We start from the raw sequence: 18,427 nt of genomic DNA, 5'->3' as shown, positions 1-18,427 counted from the left end.
GTTTCCCCAGATGAGCGCACCTGACACTGCACATTCATGTGGTACACTTGGAGAACATCATTGACACTGGCATTCTTTTCTCAGCATTTTGAAGATATTAAATACTGCTAAGGAATGTCATCAGAGCATAAAATTATACACTGTGTGGTGCTTCTCTTCCCATTAAAGCAGGTGTTGCTTTCTTTTTAAAGAACCATACCTGCGGTGGCCAGATGTCTCTCTAACTTTATCCAATGTGCCATGTAATTCAGTACTGTCTGAAATTAGCTGCTCCCAACCATCGCAGGAGTTGATTTCACCCCTCCAGATTAAACTGGGTGAAATTAATCCAGCTCATAACTTTGTGTGAATGCACGTCTTTGTGTACGCATTTATTATAATGTATGTTTTTGCCACTTTCAAGAGTAGATGATTGATCTTTCCCCAACGTAGTTTAATGTCAAACTGTATCACGGCAAGAACTTCAATCATAAGTATCTCTGAACGTGCAAAAGGTGAGGCTCAAGGCACATTAATAGGCTTGTAATTCTTGGTCAGTTTTCAGTGCAGCTTTGTTATGCTCAGTATTTGCCAGTGAAAAAACAATATAATTCTACATCATTCACAACTGTTCTATCTCTCATGCAGTCCCACCCAGAATTGAAGGCCTGGCAGAGGAAACAGTCAATGAGGTTATTAGCAATCCCGTCACTTTTGCCTGCGATGCAACTGGCATTCCTCCACCGACATTAACTTGGCGGAAGAATGGGATGACCATTGGTAAGATACTGTGGCACTAAATTTAGAACTCATACTTTTGCTTGTATTAAGATAGTCAGATATTGCCCCCTGGTGGTTAAATTGAAATAATGGCATAAATTCAGCATTATTTTGAGGAAGAGAATTGTTTTTATTCCCAGCTATTGTTCTCTCTGTTTACTTACGAGGGGTGATTGATAAATTCGTGGCCTGGGGTAGAAGGAGGCAATTTTAGAAAACCTAACATATTTATTTTTCAACATAGTCCCCTCCTACATTTACACACTTAGTCCAGCGGTCGTGGAGCATACGGATCCCTTCTTTGTAGAAGTTGGTGTCTTGGACCTCAAGAAAGTGCTCCACACTAGGGGTGATTGATAAGTTTGTGGCCTAAGATAGGAGCTGTTATTAACTTCAGACCTTCTGCATAATCACTCAAAGAGTTGAACTGCATGTGCATGTAACGAGAGCTGTATAACTCATCTCCTTCTACCTTACGCCACAAACTTATCAATCACCCCTGCTGTGGACCACCTATTGGAGGTCCAAGACACCAACTTCTACAAAGAAGGGATCCGTATGTCCCACGACTGCTGACCTAAGTGTGTAAATGTAGGAGGGGACTATGTTGAAAAATAAATGTGCTAGGTTTTCTAAAATTGACTCTTTCTACCTTAGGCCACGAACTTATCAATCACCCCTCATACATTTCTGCGTGGATGCCTTAGGCACATATACTGTATATAGCTAGGGTGCCTAAGACTTTTGCACAGTACTGTATTTGTCAACGTAGGGTGGAGAGCGAGTTTGTAAATCTGGTGTAAGTAAAGGATGTTGGGAATGACGAGGGTGGAGTGCTGCAGGAGGGGTGTGGGACAGTTGGCAGAGATGAAGTGCCAGGGCGGGGTCTGGCATGGGTGCAGACACATCCAGCCCTGAGACACCAGGCCAAGGTAATTTGATTCCAAACAATTGGGTTTATTGATCATTACAGGATGTCCCTCTGGTGCTTCACGCTTCCTCCCCTCTCCCTTCCCCTTTTCCCAAACATTATTGTCCTCTCCCTGCCCCCTTCCCAGTCTCAATGCGCTGTAGAGACTCATATCAGAATCAGTCACACATGTCATGAAATACGTTTTCTCATGCAGCAGCAGTACAGTGCAGTGCATAAAAGTAATATGGTACTGTGCAAAAGTCTTAGGCAACCCAGCTCCCTCTTTCTCTCTCTGTCTCGCTCCCCCCCTCACTCTCCCCCTCTCTCTCTTCCCCCCCTCTCTCCCCTCGCTCTCTCCCCTCTCTCCCCCTCTCCCCCCTCTCCCCCACTTTCTCTCCCCCTCTCTCTCCCTCTCTCTCTCTCCCCCTCCCCCCTCTCCCCCCTCTCCCCCTCTACCCCCTCTCCCCTATCTCTTCCCCCTCTCTCCTTCATATATGTATGTATGTGCCTAAGACTTTTGCAGAGTACTGTACTTCCAGTAGACCCAGTGAATGTCAGCATACCACTGATTTTACTTTCTTTTGGAATGGTTAAAATAGCTTTTGTGTAAATCAGTGCTAAAGCGTGTAAGATTGTTTCTTTTGGCACAGTAATACTATACAATATAGAAAACAAAGTACATTTGAACACAGTTTTTAATTTTGACTTAAAGGATTCAGTTGCTGCACTATTACAACAAAAGCAGAATTGCTGCAAATTCTTGGCAGGTCAGGCAGTATAGGTGGAGGTAGAAAGCGAATTAATGCTTCAGGTCAAGGACCTTTTGTTAGAATTCAGGTAATGGTGCTGAATCCATAAAGATCTTCTGACTAATTTTAAAGTTACCTGAAACAAATTATGTTGGAAGGGGCTCTTTCTATTGGTTTTGACAACCTTCTGTTTCCTTGGGATATGGTGGTACCTTAAGCACATGACATCTGATTGTGTGACAGCTGCACTTGCCTGCAGTTTGCAAATGTTATTTTAACTTGCCTTATTGGAGCTGAATTCCTTACAAGCGTGAACTGCAGTCCCTATAATTGAATTCCCAGTGTGAGTGGCTCCAAGAATTGGAGTACAGTGCGCAGACAGGAGAAAGGAAATAGTTTGCCACAAACCACAGGTAAGTTTCTCTTGCAATGCTGGCAGCACCGTCTGGGAGATCTGTCAAGTGTTCCTGGAGATAGCCAGATCAACTGAAGAGTTGCCAATCCGCTTTAACTCTTCAAAGATGGAATAAAGACGTGCCCTTGCTGAACTTCAATCAAACAGAATTTTGTTCTATTTCTCGCACATTGGAATAAAAATTTGTATTGGGAGTAACTTCATGATGAATATACCACAGTTATTAACCTGTAATATCAATCACCTCTTAGTGATTTCACATTTATGGTTGACCACAGCAATCAGTAAGTCACTCCACTCCTCCAAAAGGGAAAAGAAATGGGAATTGCTTGGGCTACTTAATTGAGACTCTGAATGCAGGAGTAGGCTACCTAGTTCCTCCAACCTTCTCTGCCATTCAATTTGATCATCTACTTCAATACCACATTCCTGTTCATGACAAAACATCTCCTCATACAGCAGTTCCTCAGGAATCAGTCTGGTGAACCTTCGCTGCACTCTCTCATTAGCCCTCTCCACCACTGCTGCCCAGCCAGCCAAGTACTTCCAGAATTTTCCAGTTTTATTTGTTCACTGAAAAACAAAATGCTGATAAAGTAACAACACATCAATTATTTTAAAAATACATTTTGCAGAATAAATCGATCTTTAATTGGTTTGAGTAGCAATAGGCATTCATATTACTGACATTTTATAAAGTTTTACATGCTGTAACATAAAATGTTCAGAATGAAGTTCTTAGTTACTTTTCATTTTGAACTAATTCTACCCTTTAAATGGGTTTTTAATTACTTCTTGGTTGATCTTGTATGGATAGCTTTCATATTTTACAACAGCAACACTTTCTGAAAGTTAAGATATTCTTCACAATGTACAATCATCTAAGCTGGATTCAACTGGTAAGTGATTCAGCAGTTAAACCATCAATAAGCTAAATTCATATTTTTATTAAAGACCACTGCTGTAACTTGCCTCGTACACGGCTTCTCACTACGTCACAGAGGCATGGAGGGAAATCATCCACTAACCGGAGAAACTCCGGATGCGACGTACCTTTCCTGTCCTTATTAAAGACTAACAAATGAGGAGGCATTTACTCCTCTTCTAACTCTTTAATCAGAATCAACTGATTTTAAATGAATGCCAATTGTTTGAATTTTCATCTTTCTATTATCATTTAACCCTAAAATGGACAATGGCTTCTGACAAGAGTACCAGTAAAATAACTTTCTATTGTGTTTTTTTTTCCTTCAGAAAATGCAGAGTCCTTGGAGATGCACATTCTTTCTGGGGGCAGCAAACTGCAGATTGCTCGGTCACAGCTTGCTGACAGTGGCTCCTACACCTGTGTGGCAAGAAATGTGGAGGGGATGGCTCACAAAACCTACATCCTGACAATTCAAGGTGCGCAAAAGCCAAGAGTCTAACTACTTTTCCTTCTGCTTTGAGCTTATCATTAGATCATTATATCAGTCTGGTTGCTGTCACAATCGATTTGCTTAGTTTGTGTGCGTAACGAGGAAGAACGAAACAAAGGCAATTGTATAGCAAGTGCAAGAGCCAAGAACATACGAGAACCCTTCACCAACTTTCACCCTCCCAATCCTTTTCATGTTAATGTTAATAATGATCACATAGATTTAATAATTTAATTAATTTAATCGGATTTAATAAAAATTATGGTTAATTGAACATGCTCATGACATACTCCTGGCACCTAATTTCATCCAGTTACCTTTTATCTGTTCAATCCAAACCAGACAGATAACAATCAAAAATTTTAAGATCAGGCTCTGTTTTCACTACGTTTGCAGCATCCTTTAAACCTCCACCTCACCCCTACCCCACTCTACCTTGACTTTCTTAAACTTCGAGCTTAGTTTGTCTGAGGCTGCTTTCATTATGTAAGCTCTAACTTCATAAAGTCCTAAAGAATAACCACCTGCCCCCACCATTCCTCAGAGTTCAGATCAGGTTTAATATCACTGACATACAGTATGTTGTGGTATTTGTTGTTTAATGCATCGTAATGCTTCTTACCTCATTCTACAACCTATGCACCTTCCAAATTATTTGCTCCTAGTTTTAAAAACCTCTCTGGAACTGGATCATCCTGACTCGGCATCCTCATTTTTTAACTCCAAGCTCATCCCAGACTTTCATCTCTCACTGCACACTTTCCCCTCTCCATCCTCATTTCTGGTGTTTGCTTTGTAACAATCTTGATTAAATCTGCTGTTGCTGAGCATTTGCCTGGCTGCTTCTGTTAAAAATACTGCACAGTAGAATGTAGGTGTTGATTCTGTAGCTTTTCAAAAGAGGAATAATGCTACCTTGTTCTAGTCTAGATGTCTTTTCTCCTGAGAATTCATTAATGTGACTATCTGAAGTAATAACAATGCTTAGGCAACAAAGGGAAAGAATCAGGGAACAATGACTTGACACACCTCAGTGGAGTAGGTACAAAAGAAGGAAACGTAATTATCCAAAGAACAATTTGATCCCTGAATCTCTCTAATTCATTCCAATTTATTCCAACACATTGAAAAACTGGAAAACTTGAGAACATGAAGTAGTAGAAAGAAAATCTCCTACTGAACAGTTAAAAAGAAATGTAAACATGAGGAAATCTGCAGATGCTGGAAATTCAAGCGACACACACAAAATGCTGGTGAACGCAGCAGGCCAGGCAGCATCTATGGGAAGAGGTACAGTCGACGTTTCGGGCCGAGACCCTTCGTCAGGACTAACTGAAAGAAGAGATAGTAAGAGTTTCAGTTAGTCCAGACGAAGGGTCTTGGCCCAAAACGTCGACTGTACCCCTTCCTATAGATGCTGCCTGGCCTGCTGCATTCCACCAGTATTTTGTGTGTATTGCTTAAAAAGAAATGTAGTGTTTTCCATAGCAAATACATTCATATTTGTTTAAAAAAACTAAAATCTGATGGCTCCCACATCCATAATTGAGGGACTTGGAGGGAAATTAGAAACAATTGGACTGAGTGCTTATTTGGAGTAAAAGCTGTAAGTCAAATATGATAACAGAATAGAGCTAATGCCGATATTGCTTAGAACCCCAGGTCAAAGAAGTTTTGCAAAATATTGAATATCCTCCATGTATTTTCAAGATTATAGAGAGATTAGTGGGAAGGTTGGATAGATTGTTACAATTTGTGAAAGTTTCAAATACCAGCTCGAAATAAAATAAACCAAGAATAATCAAGCAGATTCTTCCCACCAAGGAATTATAGACCTGTGCAGAACATTGCAAGGTAATTGCTGTAGAATCGTAGTAAGTGCGGTCAAAGAGCAAGTAAGAAACTTAATGTAAAAGAGAGAAACCTGAGGCTAATGTAAGAAGCAAAGTCCTTGAAGCTGCGGTGATGCATAAGGTATCCGGCACACTAACATTCCCTTTTTCTGAAAGCCACCGTAATTTCATAGTTTTAGAGATGTGATTGGAATTGATATTGTGATTGATAGCTCTGTACAGTTTTCCTGACTGCTGTGTTACAGTCCCTCCTAGTATTTCTGGTTCCGAGATGCCCAGTGAAGTCAGTGTTCTACAGGGTGAAAACGTGAAGCTGGTTTGTGCTGCAGATGGCATTCCCAGACCTTCAGTGCAGTGGCTTAAAGACAGCAAACTTCTGAATGACGCTGACGATAAACGAATAAGGTAATTTAGAAATTTTAATCTTTTCAAAGTTGTAGAAGCAATTAGTAAATTCTTCCACCATGTTTTTCTTTGCAGAACCATGTAATATTAATTGCCATATACAGACCACAGACTCAACCAAATACTTCTGTTTACTTATTTCTTATTTCCTTTCATCTCCCTTCATTCTCAACCTTCATCATAATCAGCAATGTCTGCACTTTGAGATGAAGAGCAATACTTCTCTCTTTACAGCCAGGTGCAGTAGCAAACATCCCCAATTGTGTAAGACACAGTAAGGGCACTGAACAAGTTAAACCTTACTTGAAATTTACTCCAAAGGTTGACACAAGAATCCAAAAAAACAATTGCATAAGATCTGTAGCATATTCTATCTGTCGGTCTCAACAAGCCTAACAATGTGAAGTGAACAAACACTTAATTAGTTTCACGAAATTAACCAAATCCATTTAACTTCAGATTGTCTTCACACTATTGCATAAGTGTCTTTTGTTGCAAGCCCCAGTGATAATAATGCTTTTCAACGATTCAAGATTCAAAAAACTTTATTGTCATTCTAACTGTACATCAGCTCTGCAGGGCAGAATGAGACAGCATTTCTCAGGGGCATAACATAACAAACGCAACACTAAATAATAAACATAACAATAAATAGTAAAACACAACAGCCACATGTCAGTTAAAAGCAAGTTGTAAGTGTCCAGTGCAAGTTAAAAGTGTCCAAAGCAGAGTCAGGTAGAGCAGCTATTTAGCAGTCTGACTGCCTGTGGGAGGAAGCTGTTTAGTAGCCTTGTGGTTTTAGTTTTAATGCTCCTGTAATATTTGCCTGATGGCAGGAGAACAAACAGTTCATGGAGAGGGTGTGAGGGGTCTTTAATGATGTACCGAGTCTTCTGGAGGCATCGACTCTGAAAGAGGTCTTGGACAGAAAGTAGGGAGACCCTAATAACCTTCTCTGCTCCCCTAACCACCCTCTGCAAGGCTATTTTGTTGACAGCACTGCAGCTGGAGTACCAGGTTGTGATGCAAAAGGTCAGCACACTCTCAACCACGCCTCTGTAGAATGTAGTTAAGATGTTAGTGGGGAGTGATGCTTGTTTAAGCTTCCTCAGAAAGTGCAATCTCTGCTGGGCCCGTTTCACAATCCCAGTGGTGTTCCTGGACGAGGTGAAATTGTCCGAGATCTGCACCCCAAGGAACTTGATATTTTCCACTCTCTCCACTGTGGAGCCGCTGATGCTGAGGGGTGTGTGCTCAGGCTGAGACCGTCTGAAATCGACGATCATCTCCTTGGTTTTGGTGACATTAAGCATCAAGTTGTATCACTGCACCAGCTCTCTAGGTGTTTGACCTCCTTCCTGTACATTGTTTCATCATTTTTGCTGATGAGCCCCACCACTGTGGTATCATCAGCAAATTTAATGATCAGGTTCTCCTTGAATCTGGCTGCACAGTCATGTGTTAGCAATGTAAGCAGCAAGGGGCTAAGCACACAGCCTCGTGGGGATCCAGTGCTCAGCGTGATGGAGTCAGAGATGTTCCTGCCAATACGGACAGACTGTGGTCTCTCTGTCAAGAAATCCAGAATCCAGTGACACATGGCAGTGTTAAGGCCAAGCAGCGACAGTTTCTCCACTAGTCTCTGCGGGATGATGGTATTGAATGCTGAACTGAAATCAATGCACAGGATTCTTTTCAAATGTTAGTTGCAAACCTATTTTCCATATTTTCCTTGATGCATAGTTTACAAATTAATATAACTGCAATTACTAACAACAAATTCACATGAGGCTTATCATTGAGTTGTAGATTTATTCACATAATCCACACAATCAGGCAATTCTTGTCCCTGATGTACTTTTAAAAATATTTCTCAATGGATTCTGAACAGTTTAGTCTTAGGTTTACCATTGTAGTATATGTAGAGTTCTTGTGGCTATGCTCTCAATCTCCCACCAAGTGTCACGCAGGTGATCAAAGCTGTTGTGAAAACAGCTGCCAAATAGTTTCCATTGCAGCAACTCCAGGAGAGGTCAGGCATGGCCATGGAGGGTATTATATATTGTGTACTTCAATAAAGACAAGTTTGTTGTTGTGATTTATATATAATGTGTGACTATGTTCCTCCAGAGTGAGTTCAAATGGCAGCACCCTCCACATTAATAGGGCAATGACTACAGACATTGGCAAATACACTTGTGTGGCCACCAACTCTGCTGGTGAGGAAGATCGAATTTTTAACCTCAATGTTTATGGTGAGTAATGTCAATGACTAGATGAAACTTCTTTAAAGTTTACCGTTCTCTATTATGCTTTTAGTTTTTGCTATACAAAAAGTGGCAGAGACAGATTCTACAAGATTCCTAGGTAGCTAAGCAGATAGTTCAATATTCAGATGAGCCAAAGTTCAGTGCCTGGTCTGAACTGATTTCACGGACGTCACCCAACACAATCAGCGTGATGCTGAGTAGGTAATTCAGAATTCAAATGGGGTGGTTTAGTGTCTGGTCTGAACTGATTTCACGGACGTCACCCAATGCAATCTGTGTGATGCTGAGTAGGTGATTCAGGATTCAGGTGAGCCGAAGTTCAGTGCCTTGTCTGAACTGAGATGACTGGAATGGAGGTGATGCTCTCATGATTTAATTGTCCCCAGGTTACAAATGGAAAAAGTCAAAATGAAGTATTTCCATTTTTTCATTTTATTCGCAAATATTGTCAATTACTTCAAAGCAGGCAGCAACTGTTTTCATAAGCTACAGTATGCAACTACTGTTTATAGCAAAGCTATGGTGATAAATTCAATGTGAACATCTGACAATTTTGACCAAGTTGTCACTTTCATCAGGACATGGGACACACTCCTCTGTTTTCTCAACAATGCAAGGAACACTGTTAATCATAACCACAAGAAATACTGAAAAAGGGAACTAAATACAGTTTATGAGTAAACGTTCATGTCTTGCTTCAGACATCAACTGAGAAACCACATCCCGTGCAGTGGAATATCTTCAAGCACTGTAGAATTACTGTGTGGATCATGGGTTGAAGTTCTGAAGGAAGGTTTGAGCTTCATTAAGCCAAAGAGACCCTCAGCGGTATCTTGTTGCCAAGTTTCTGAAAAATCTCTACTCTCCAGTGATCTTTTCCACATCATGTGCCCATAAACTGGATCCGGCGGAGTTGCACACAAAAAGTGCTGGAGGAACTCAGCAGGCCAGGCAGCATCTATGGAAACATAGAAACATAGAAAATAGGTGCAGGAGTAGGCCATTCGGCCCTTCAAGCCTGCACCGCCATTCAGTATGATCATGGCTGATCATCCAACTCAGAACCCTGTACCTGCCTTCCCTCCATACCCCCTGATCCCTTTAGCCACAAGGACCATATCTAACTCCCTCTTAAATATAGCCAATGAACTGGCCTCAACTGTTTCCTGTGGCAGAGAATTCCACAGATTCACCACTCTCTGTGTGAAGAAGATTTTCCTCATCTCGGTCCTAAAAGGCTTCCCCTTTATCCTCAAACTGTGACCCCCCCGTTCTGGACTTCCCCAACATCGGGGCCAATCTTCCTGCATCTAGCCTGTCCAATCCCTTTAGGATTTTATACATTTCAATAAGATCCCCCCTCAATCTTCTAAATTCAAGCGAGTATAAGCCTAGTCGATCCAGTCTTTCATCATATGAAAGTCCTGCCATCCCAGGAATCAATCTGGTGAACATTCTTTGTACTCCCTCTATGGCAAGAATGTCTTTCCTCAAATTAGGGGACCAAAACTGCACACAATACTCCAGGTGTGGTCTCACCAAGGCCTTGTACAACTGCAGTAGTGCCTCCCTGCTCCTGTACTCGAATCTTCTTGCTATGAATGCCAGCATACCGGTCGCCTTTTTCACCGCCTGCTGTACCTGCATGCCCACTTTCAATGACTGGTGTATAATGACACCCAGGTCTCGTTGCACCTCCCCTTTTCCTAATTGGCCACCATTCAGATAATAATCTGTTTTCCTGTTTTTGCCACCAAAGTGGATAACCTCACATTTATTCACATTAAATTGCATCTGCCATGAATTTGCCCACTCACCTAACCTATCCAAGTCACCCTGCATCCTCTTAGCATCCTCCTCACAGCTAACACTGCCACCTAGCTTCGTGTCATCCACAAACTTGGAGATGCTGTATTTAATTCCCTCATCTAAGTCATTAATATACATTGTAAACAACTAGGGTCCCAGCACTGAGCCTCGCGGTACCCCACTAGTCACTGCCTGCCATTCTGAAAAGGTCCCATTTATTCCCACTCTTTGCTTCCTGTCTGCCAACAAACTGTCTATCCATATCAATACCATACCCCCAATACCATGTGCACACTAATCTCCTGTGTGGGACCTTGTCAAAAGCCTTTTGAAAATCCAAATATACCACATCCACTGGTTCTCCCCTATCCACTCTACTAGTTACATCCTCAAAAAATTCTATGAGATTCGTCAGACATGATTTTCCTTTCACAAATCCATGCTGACTTTGTCCATTGATTTCACTGCTTTCCAAAGGTGCTGTTATCATATCTTTGATAACTGACTCTAGCAGTTTCCCCACCACCGATGTCAGGCTAACCAGTTTATAATTCCCCGGTTTCTCTCTCCCTCCTTTTTTAAAAAGCGGGGTTACATTAGCCACCCTCCAGTCCTCAGGAACTAGTCCAGAATCTAAAGAGTTTTGAAAAATTATCACTAATGCATCCATTATTTCTTGGGCTACTTCTTTAAGCACTCTGGGATGCAGACCATCTGGCCCTGGGGATTTATCTGCCTTTAATCCCTTCAATTTACCTAACACCACTTCCCTACTAACATGTATTTCCCTCAGTTCCTCCATCTCACTGGACCCTCTGTCCCCTACTATTTCTGGAAGATTATTTATGTCCTCCTTAGTGAAAACAGAACCAAAGTAGTTGTTCAATTGGTCTGCCATGTCCTTGTTCCCCATGAACAATTCACCTGTTTCTGACTGTAAGGGACCTACATTTGTCTTAACCAATCTTTTTCTTTTCACATATCTATAAAAGCTTTTACAGTCAGTTTTTATGTTCCCTGCCAGCTTTCTCTCATAATCTTTTTTCCCTTTCCTTATTAAGCCCTTTGTCCTCCTCTGCTGGACTGAATTTCTCCCAATCCTCAGGTGAGCCGCTTTTTCTGGCTAATTTGTATGTTTCTTCTTTGGAATCGATACTATCCCTAATTTCCCTTGTCAGCCATGGGTTCACTACCCTCCCTGGTTTATTCTTTTGCCAAACTGGGAAAAGAGTAAACAGTTGACGTTTTGGGCTGAGACCCTTCCAAGTGAAATATCTTGCCCAAATTCACTGACTTGGCTCACAACCAGGTCAACACTGAGTGAAGTACCAGGTCACCTCAACATCTAGAACATTAGAAGCTTCAGGAAAAGGAAGAATGAGAAATGAAACTAATGACCTGTTGAATTTAACTTGATGCATTTAAAGTACATCTGTGTCTTATTGTTTATTAATGTATCATCATAAATTGTATTTAATTCTCTTTTTCAATATATCTTGTAACATTTTTAAGTTCTTTTATACCATTTATTCAACTAAAAACTTAGAGATATGGGAAATAATTGTTTTAAATTATAATTGTTAAAGTACGAGGCAGGGTTTCAATATGATCTATTTATATAGTAGTAAGTCACGATATCAACTAATAAATCAATGCCATTTCTTCTCCAGTTCCACCAGTCATTCACAGTAATCAGATGGGGAACCAGGAACTGACAACTATATTGGATAACTCTATTAATATTGAGTGTAAGGCTACTGGCTCCCCACCTCCACAGCTGAACTGGTTAAAGAACGGTCTTCCTCTTCCAATTTCATCTCAGATCCGGCTGCTCTCCGCTGGGAAAGTTCTGAGGTTAGTTTTCTGGAGGGCAATGACTTTTCATTGAGGTTTTTTAATCTGAAGGTTCAAAGCCCGTTTGGTGCAGGATGCCCAAGGTTGTCAGAGGCCTAGGTTCTGTCACATCTGAACTTTGCAAGCCAGTCAGAAGGCTGAAGAGGTAATCCCGGGAAATCAGGACCAGAATTGGTTTATTACCACTGACATATGTCGTGACCTTTGTTGTTTTGTGGCAGCAGTACAGTGCAAGACATAAAATATTACCATAAATTACAATAAAAATAGAACAAATAAATAGTGCAAAAGGCAGATAGTGAGGTACAGTTCATGGGTTCACAGACCGTTCAGATATCTGATGACGGAGGCGATGAAGCTGTTCTTAAAACATTGAGTGTGGGACTTCAGGCTCCTGTACCTCCTCCCTAATGGTTGTAATGTGAAAAGGCCATGTCCACTATGGTTAATGATGGATGAAAGGTGCCTGAATTGGAGACAGTTCATTGAGGCTCGATTTACGCTGAGGATTCTGAAGACTGAGAGGTTACAAAGGCACTTTAGGAATCAGTAAGTGAGCACTGAGGTTACCTTCTGGACTTCCTGCACTGGTACTCTGCAATCCACTCAGGATGCCTTCTCAGGAATCAGAGCTATCATCGATGACATACCATGATGTGCTGCCGACAGTACTTCTGTACTGAAACCTGGCCAAGCAATGAATCACTGACATGGCTTAGTATGGAGAGGCTGGCTGTGAGGACTGCGAACTGCGGTTGGGTGGGCCCAGGTGAGCAGTTCGCCTGCTCAGCAATGAGATGTGGGGCACGGGGCTACACTCCAAAGGATAGTTATTGCTGAGGACTGACAGCACCTACTCCATGTGTTGATGGTCTCCCCCCTCAGGCTGGGTGAGACTAGAACCAGTTGTCATAGGCTTTGAGTGAAGCTTAAACATTTAACTTTTAGTTTGAGTCAGTAGTAAGAAAGGAAAATGCAATTTAAGCATTCATTGCAAGAGAACTAGAATATTAAAGCAAGGATGTAATGCTGAGGCTTATAAGGCATTGGTCAGACCACATTTGAAGTATTATAAGCCGTTCTGGGCACCATATTTAAGCTAGGATGTGTTGGCGTTGGAGAGGTTCCGGAGGAGATACACAAGAAAGATCCCAAGAATGAAAACGTTAATGTATGAGTTGTGTTTGATGACTCTGGGTCTGTACTCAGTGAGTTTAGTAGGATGAGGGGGACCTCATTGAAACCTTCCAAATATAGAAAGGCCTAGATAGAGTTTCCAGAGGGAGAATGCTTCTAATAGTGGAAGAGTCTAGAACCAGAGGACCCCACCTCAGAATAGAAGGATGTCCTTTTAAAACAGAGACAAGGAGGAATATTTTTATCCAGGTAGGATGTTGGGGTGAACCTGTAGGTTTCATTTCCACAGATGGCTGTGGAGACCAAGTCACGAGGTATGTTTAAGGTGGAATTTGATAGGCAAGAGAATGGGGTTGAGAGTAGGGTTGCCAACTTCCTCACTCCCAAATAAGGGACAAAAGGTGGCATGCCACGGCGGTGTGGGTATGGTGCAGGCCCAGGATGAAGTGACTGAGGAGGCTGGCAGCTAGCAGATTTGTAAACATGGTAATTTTTTTCAAAAGAGAGAGAGAGAGAAAAAAACAACAACCCTGAATAGGTAAACAAATCCAGTATATGAACCATATGTACATATCTTCAGTGTTATATACGAAATGTAACACCAAATTATAACAGAACATAATCTGACTACCAGTCAGACGTGAAATAACACCAAATAACCCTATCTGTATGTGCCTATAGAGTAGAGGTATAATCACTGCAAAAGAGGAAAAGAGGAAGGGACTCTCTGAGTCTACTTTTTTCATGGATATTTCTTGCTGCTCTTGACTGATTCAAGCAGTCCTTTGTCTTTTTGCACAGCCAGAGAGAAGTCTTTACATGACAAATGACAGTTCACAGATATTTGAAGTTCATTTTTGATCAGCTCTGTGCTGCATCTGTTTCTTGAGTCTGACCAGTTCATGGTCATCAGAGAGAAGGTCCTCTCTGCAAAGGCATTTGAGCCTGGCTGACTGAGGACAAATGAGACAATCCTGAACATGTTGATCAAATTGGCTTTCCCTATGTTTTGGAAAACTGCCACCCATTTCTCACTGGTGGATTTTGTGGTATCCTGTCTGGCTTTCTGTATTTCCTCCCGGCTAGCGCAAAACTCTTCATAGAGTTGGTCCATATTGACTGTCTCTGTCATTTTGAAGGCAGCCACCACCTGCTCCAGGTCAGTGAAGGAGAGCTCCTCATAGAGGCCGATTGGTTTCAGTTTCATCGTTACATTTACTGGTGAAAAAACAAACCACTTATCAATGTATGTAATGACAGAGTCATAGAACTTCACAAAGTCCTGTTGCTGCTTGAACCTTTGTGCTGGCACTTGTTTGTCCATCAGCTGCTTGGTCTGTTATCCAGATAAGCTGTCCTATTTCCGCTGAAGCATCTTCATTTTGAACTTTCAGACTTCCTCGTAAACATCTGTGATGCAGAGTTTTGTTTCCTCCAGCTTTTTTATGAGTGAGTCAAAAACACACCCCATGTCGTGGAAAAAGCACAGATAAATTTTTGTAGCTCCAGTCTTTTCTTCATCCTCAAAAATCCTCTTCAGTACCACAGGACAGGTCGCAAGGGACCTGAAGTATGATGTAAGAGTTGGACAGCTTTGCAGGAGACTTTCGACAGCTAGATGAAGAGAGAGCCATCGTGTGCAAACATGACGCAGAATTTCACACCACTCAATGTCAACAAAGGCAAAAAATGAATGCAGGTCCTCTCTTTGGGAAGCAGATATTGAGAAGTGGCTGTAGACCTTGAGAATAATTGTCTCAATATCCACTGACAGCTGATCACAGGCGCGTTTGCAGGCCTGATGAGCTATGTGAGCTGAGCAATTAGCTTTCAGAATGCGACTGTTGGCCCTGCTCAGTAACTAGTAAACTGAGTGTGGTTTTCCAAAGTTTACATTGGCATTATCTGCTGCATAGGCTGTGATGTATCTAATATCCAGTTCATACTTTTCCAGACAGCTCATCAGAGCTTGATGTATGCCATTTGCAGTTTCATAAAAATTTCATACTGTCTTCATAAAAGTCAAGTAACTTACACTGCACTCCATCAGACACAGAGAAATACCTCACGCACACTGGAAACATTTTTCTATTTCCCCTGTTTGAGGCATCGGTGGCAACTGAGAAATACGCGGGCTCACCTTCTTCAGTCGGGGACAGATCATCCATAATATCCCGCACAGTCTTTGGTCCTAAAACATTCATTGTAATCATCTCAGCTTTCGTTCTTCCCAAGTGCATCTTCTTCACAACGTTTGAGTTGTTAAACAAAGCACCGTTGAGCTTAGCAAGATAGTCGGTGCTGTTGTAGCTGAGTCCGTTTTTAACCGTATGATGCACATACGAGGCTTCACTTGCCGCGATTTTGTCATTTTCTGCAGTAGATTTCACGAAGAATGCACCAATATTGTTTGCACCTTTAGCTAGTGTGGCCTTTTTGTGCAGTTGTGTGGAAGCATGCTGAGTTAGGTCATTCTCACCTCCATGGCCAATTGAGAATTCCCGACGGCATAAAGACTCGTCAACGTCGAGTCACCGCTGACGGGCTTAATCCACGTTGTTTTTCCTTCCCATTGCTTGTTACAGCTGCACAGTCTTTTCTTTTTTGGCGGCTTATCCATATTGGCACATGCCAAACCAACCAAACAACACCGGACGTTACTGAAACTTTTTGTTTTGACAGGAATTGGCAAAATATAGCACACAACTGATGCGCATAAGGGGACCTGTGATTGGATGACAGGTGAATCACTCGTGCGTGGCGTCAACAGCACATGCAACACGCACACAAGCTGTTGTATCAGATCTAGGATCTGTCTGTAAGCATGCCCTCTGGTGATTACAGAGTAGTAGCAGTCAAATACGGGACAAGGGGGGTCCCATATGGGACAAACCAGTTTAGCCCAATATACAGGATGTCCCGGCTAATATGGGACAGTTGGCAACCCTAGTTGAGAGGGAAAATAAATCAGCTGTAATCAAAGAGCAGAGCAGACCTGATGGGCCAAATGGCTTAATTCTGCTCTTGTTTCTTACAACTTTATGGTCAAAGCTGTGGTACTCTATGACTACCAGATCCTACGATCTCCCTCATCACCTACTGATTGTAATGCCTCCCTCTTTCTTTGTCCAGTTGCCCTAGTCTAGAGAGTACCCTGTGGCCAGCTGTTTGTTCCCCAGTACCGGCCTGTACTCATCTCACCGTGCCAATTGACTGCAGCCACTAGCCCCACATCCCATCACCGAACAACTACATCACTCACCACAGCTTAACTATGTCAACCCTGTGGTGTGACTCGTTACTGAGAGAGTGCAAGTAGAAGGTAGGCAGTTACTCCAGGAGTGCAGCACAACAGTAGGAAGGGCAAGGAGTCACACCAAGTACGTAACCGAAGTTAATGCCAAGTTTCGGTGTTATGTACCTGTGCATGTATAACCTCAAGCACTGCAATAAATCAGCACTCCAGGAGGCAGCACCAGACAGGGTGTCAGTGTAATGGCAGGCCCAGACCGTTCCACTGAAGTGCCATTTTGCATTCAAATAAAAGTGGAAACAGCTGGATAGGTGTGGAGAGAAAGACAGCTCCTAGAGTATAAAGGAGGAGCGATACTGGTACAAAATGTCTGCCTAAACTGGAAATGATTCTCTCTATCTCCATCTGCCAAAAGATCTGAGTTTGCAATTCTGGTTTTATTTCAGGTTGAATATATAACTTAAGAATAATATTTGGGCTCAGAAGTCAAGTTTAATTGGAAGTCTTAGGTTAATCCATATCCTAAGGAACTCTTCACACTTGTTATTTCCTGATTTGAACTTGATAATTAGCTTAACTTAATTGACTTGAGCAACAATCAAGTATTCCCATTGGGGAGCTTGCTTGAAAAGACGTGGGATAGACACCTGAGTCAGCAGCATCAATGGTAAAAATAGCCAAAAATGTAACCACAACAAATACCGTTGTCCCCAACCCCCAAATCCAGGTGAAGCTAGATAGTCAGAACTATTTATTATTATAAGGCAGGACACTGGGGCTGAGAGGAACATTGGATCAGCCATGATGAAATGTCAGAGCAGATTCGATGGGGCAAATGGCCTAATTCTGCTCCTATACCTTATGGTTTTATGGTCTATCACTCTTTCACAGAATTGTGCGGGCCCAGGTGTCAGATGATGGGACGTACACTTGCGTGGCGTCTAATCGAGCTGGTGTGGACAACAAGCATTACAACTTAATAGTGCATGGTGAGTTTACTAACAGGGATCATGCATTACTTTACAGCATTCTCTTAGTCTGTAGTTTCTAAGCATATGTTGTGGAAAAGAGTTTATTTACATTGCAAATTTGAATCGTTGAACAGTTTCATTGGCACAGGAGACTGCTGTAAGGGTGAACAGCAATGAGGCCACAGGCAGTGATCCTGCATTATTGACTATTTATCACATGGCAGCTGCTTTTCCCATTGTAAAGAAAGGTCGCGTCCTTTAACAGTCCTCTTCCCTTCCCTTGGGTTCCCCAGCACCCTGCCTTCTTGAAACTCTGGGCTCACCTGGACACCCAGGGACTACTGCCTAGGATTTATTTTATTGAACAATGGTAATATCGTGTGTCTCATGGGTTGAATTTATTATGTGTGTGTATTTGATTTAGTGGGTATGGCAGATCGATATGTGAACAGGGCAGTACAGTACGGACCCTTTGGCCCATGATGTTGTGCCAAACATCAGTCTAACCATTCCCTCCGACACAGTCCGTAACTTTCCATTTGTCTTTCATCCATGTGCCTAACTAAGACTCTCAAATGTCCCTAATATATCAGCTTCTACTACCATTCCTGGCAGTGCCTT

General features: G+C 42.0%; 1 protein-coding gene across 2 annotated transcripts in view; it reads left to right on the top strand.

Annotated features, from left to right (window-relative positions):
• Positions 1-18,427, top strand: part of hmcn1 (hemicentin 1) — a 514,861-nt gene that overhangs the window by 389,675 nt on the left and 106,759 nt on the right. For both annotated transcript variants that reach the window (XM_072273998.1, XM_072273996.1), the window contains exons 62-67: positions 628-759; positions 4,091-4,240; positions 6,353-6,512; positions 8,643-8,767; positions 12,262-12,445; positions 17,727-17,824. In XM_072273998.1, coding sequence (XP_072130099.1) covers positions 628-759; positions 4,091-4,240; positions 6,353-6,512; positions 8,643-8,767; positions 12,262-12,445; positions 17,727-17,824 — 849 coding nt within the window. The remainder of the gene's footprint in view (positions 1-627; positions 760-4,090; positions 4,241-6,352; positions 6,513-8,642; positions 8,768-12,261; positions 12,446-17,726; positions 17,825-18,427) is intronic.

Source organism: Mobula birostris, chromosome 12 (genome assembly GCF_030028105.1).
Source record: "Mobula birostris isolate sMobBir1 chromosome 12, sMobBir1.hap1, whole genome shotgun sequence".
NCBI lineage: Eukaryota > Metazoa > Chordata > Chondrichthyes > Myliobatiformes > Myliobatidae > Mobula > Mobula birostris.
This window is presented reverse-complemented; position numbering and strand designations above follow the sequence as displayed.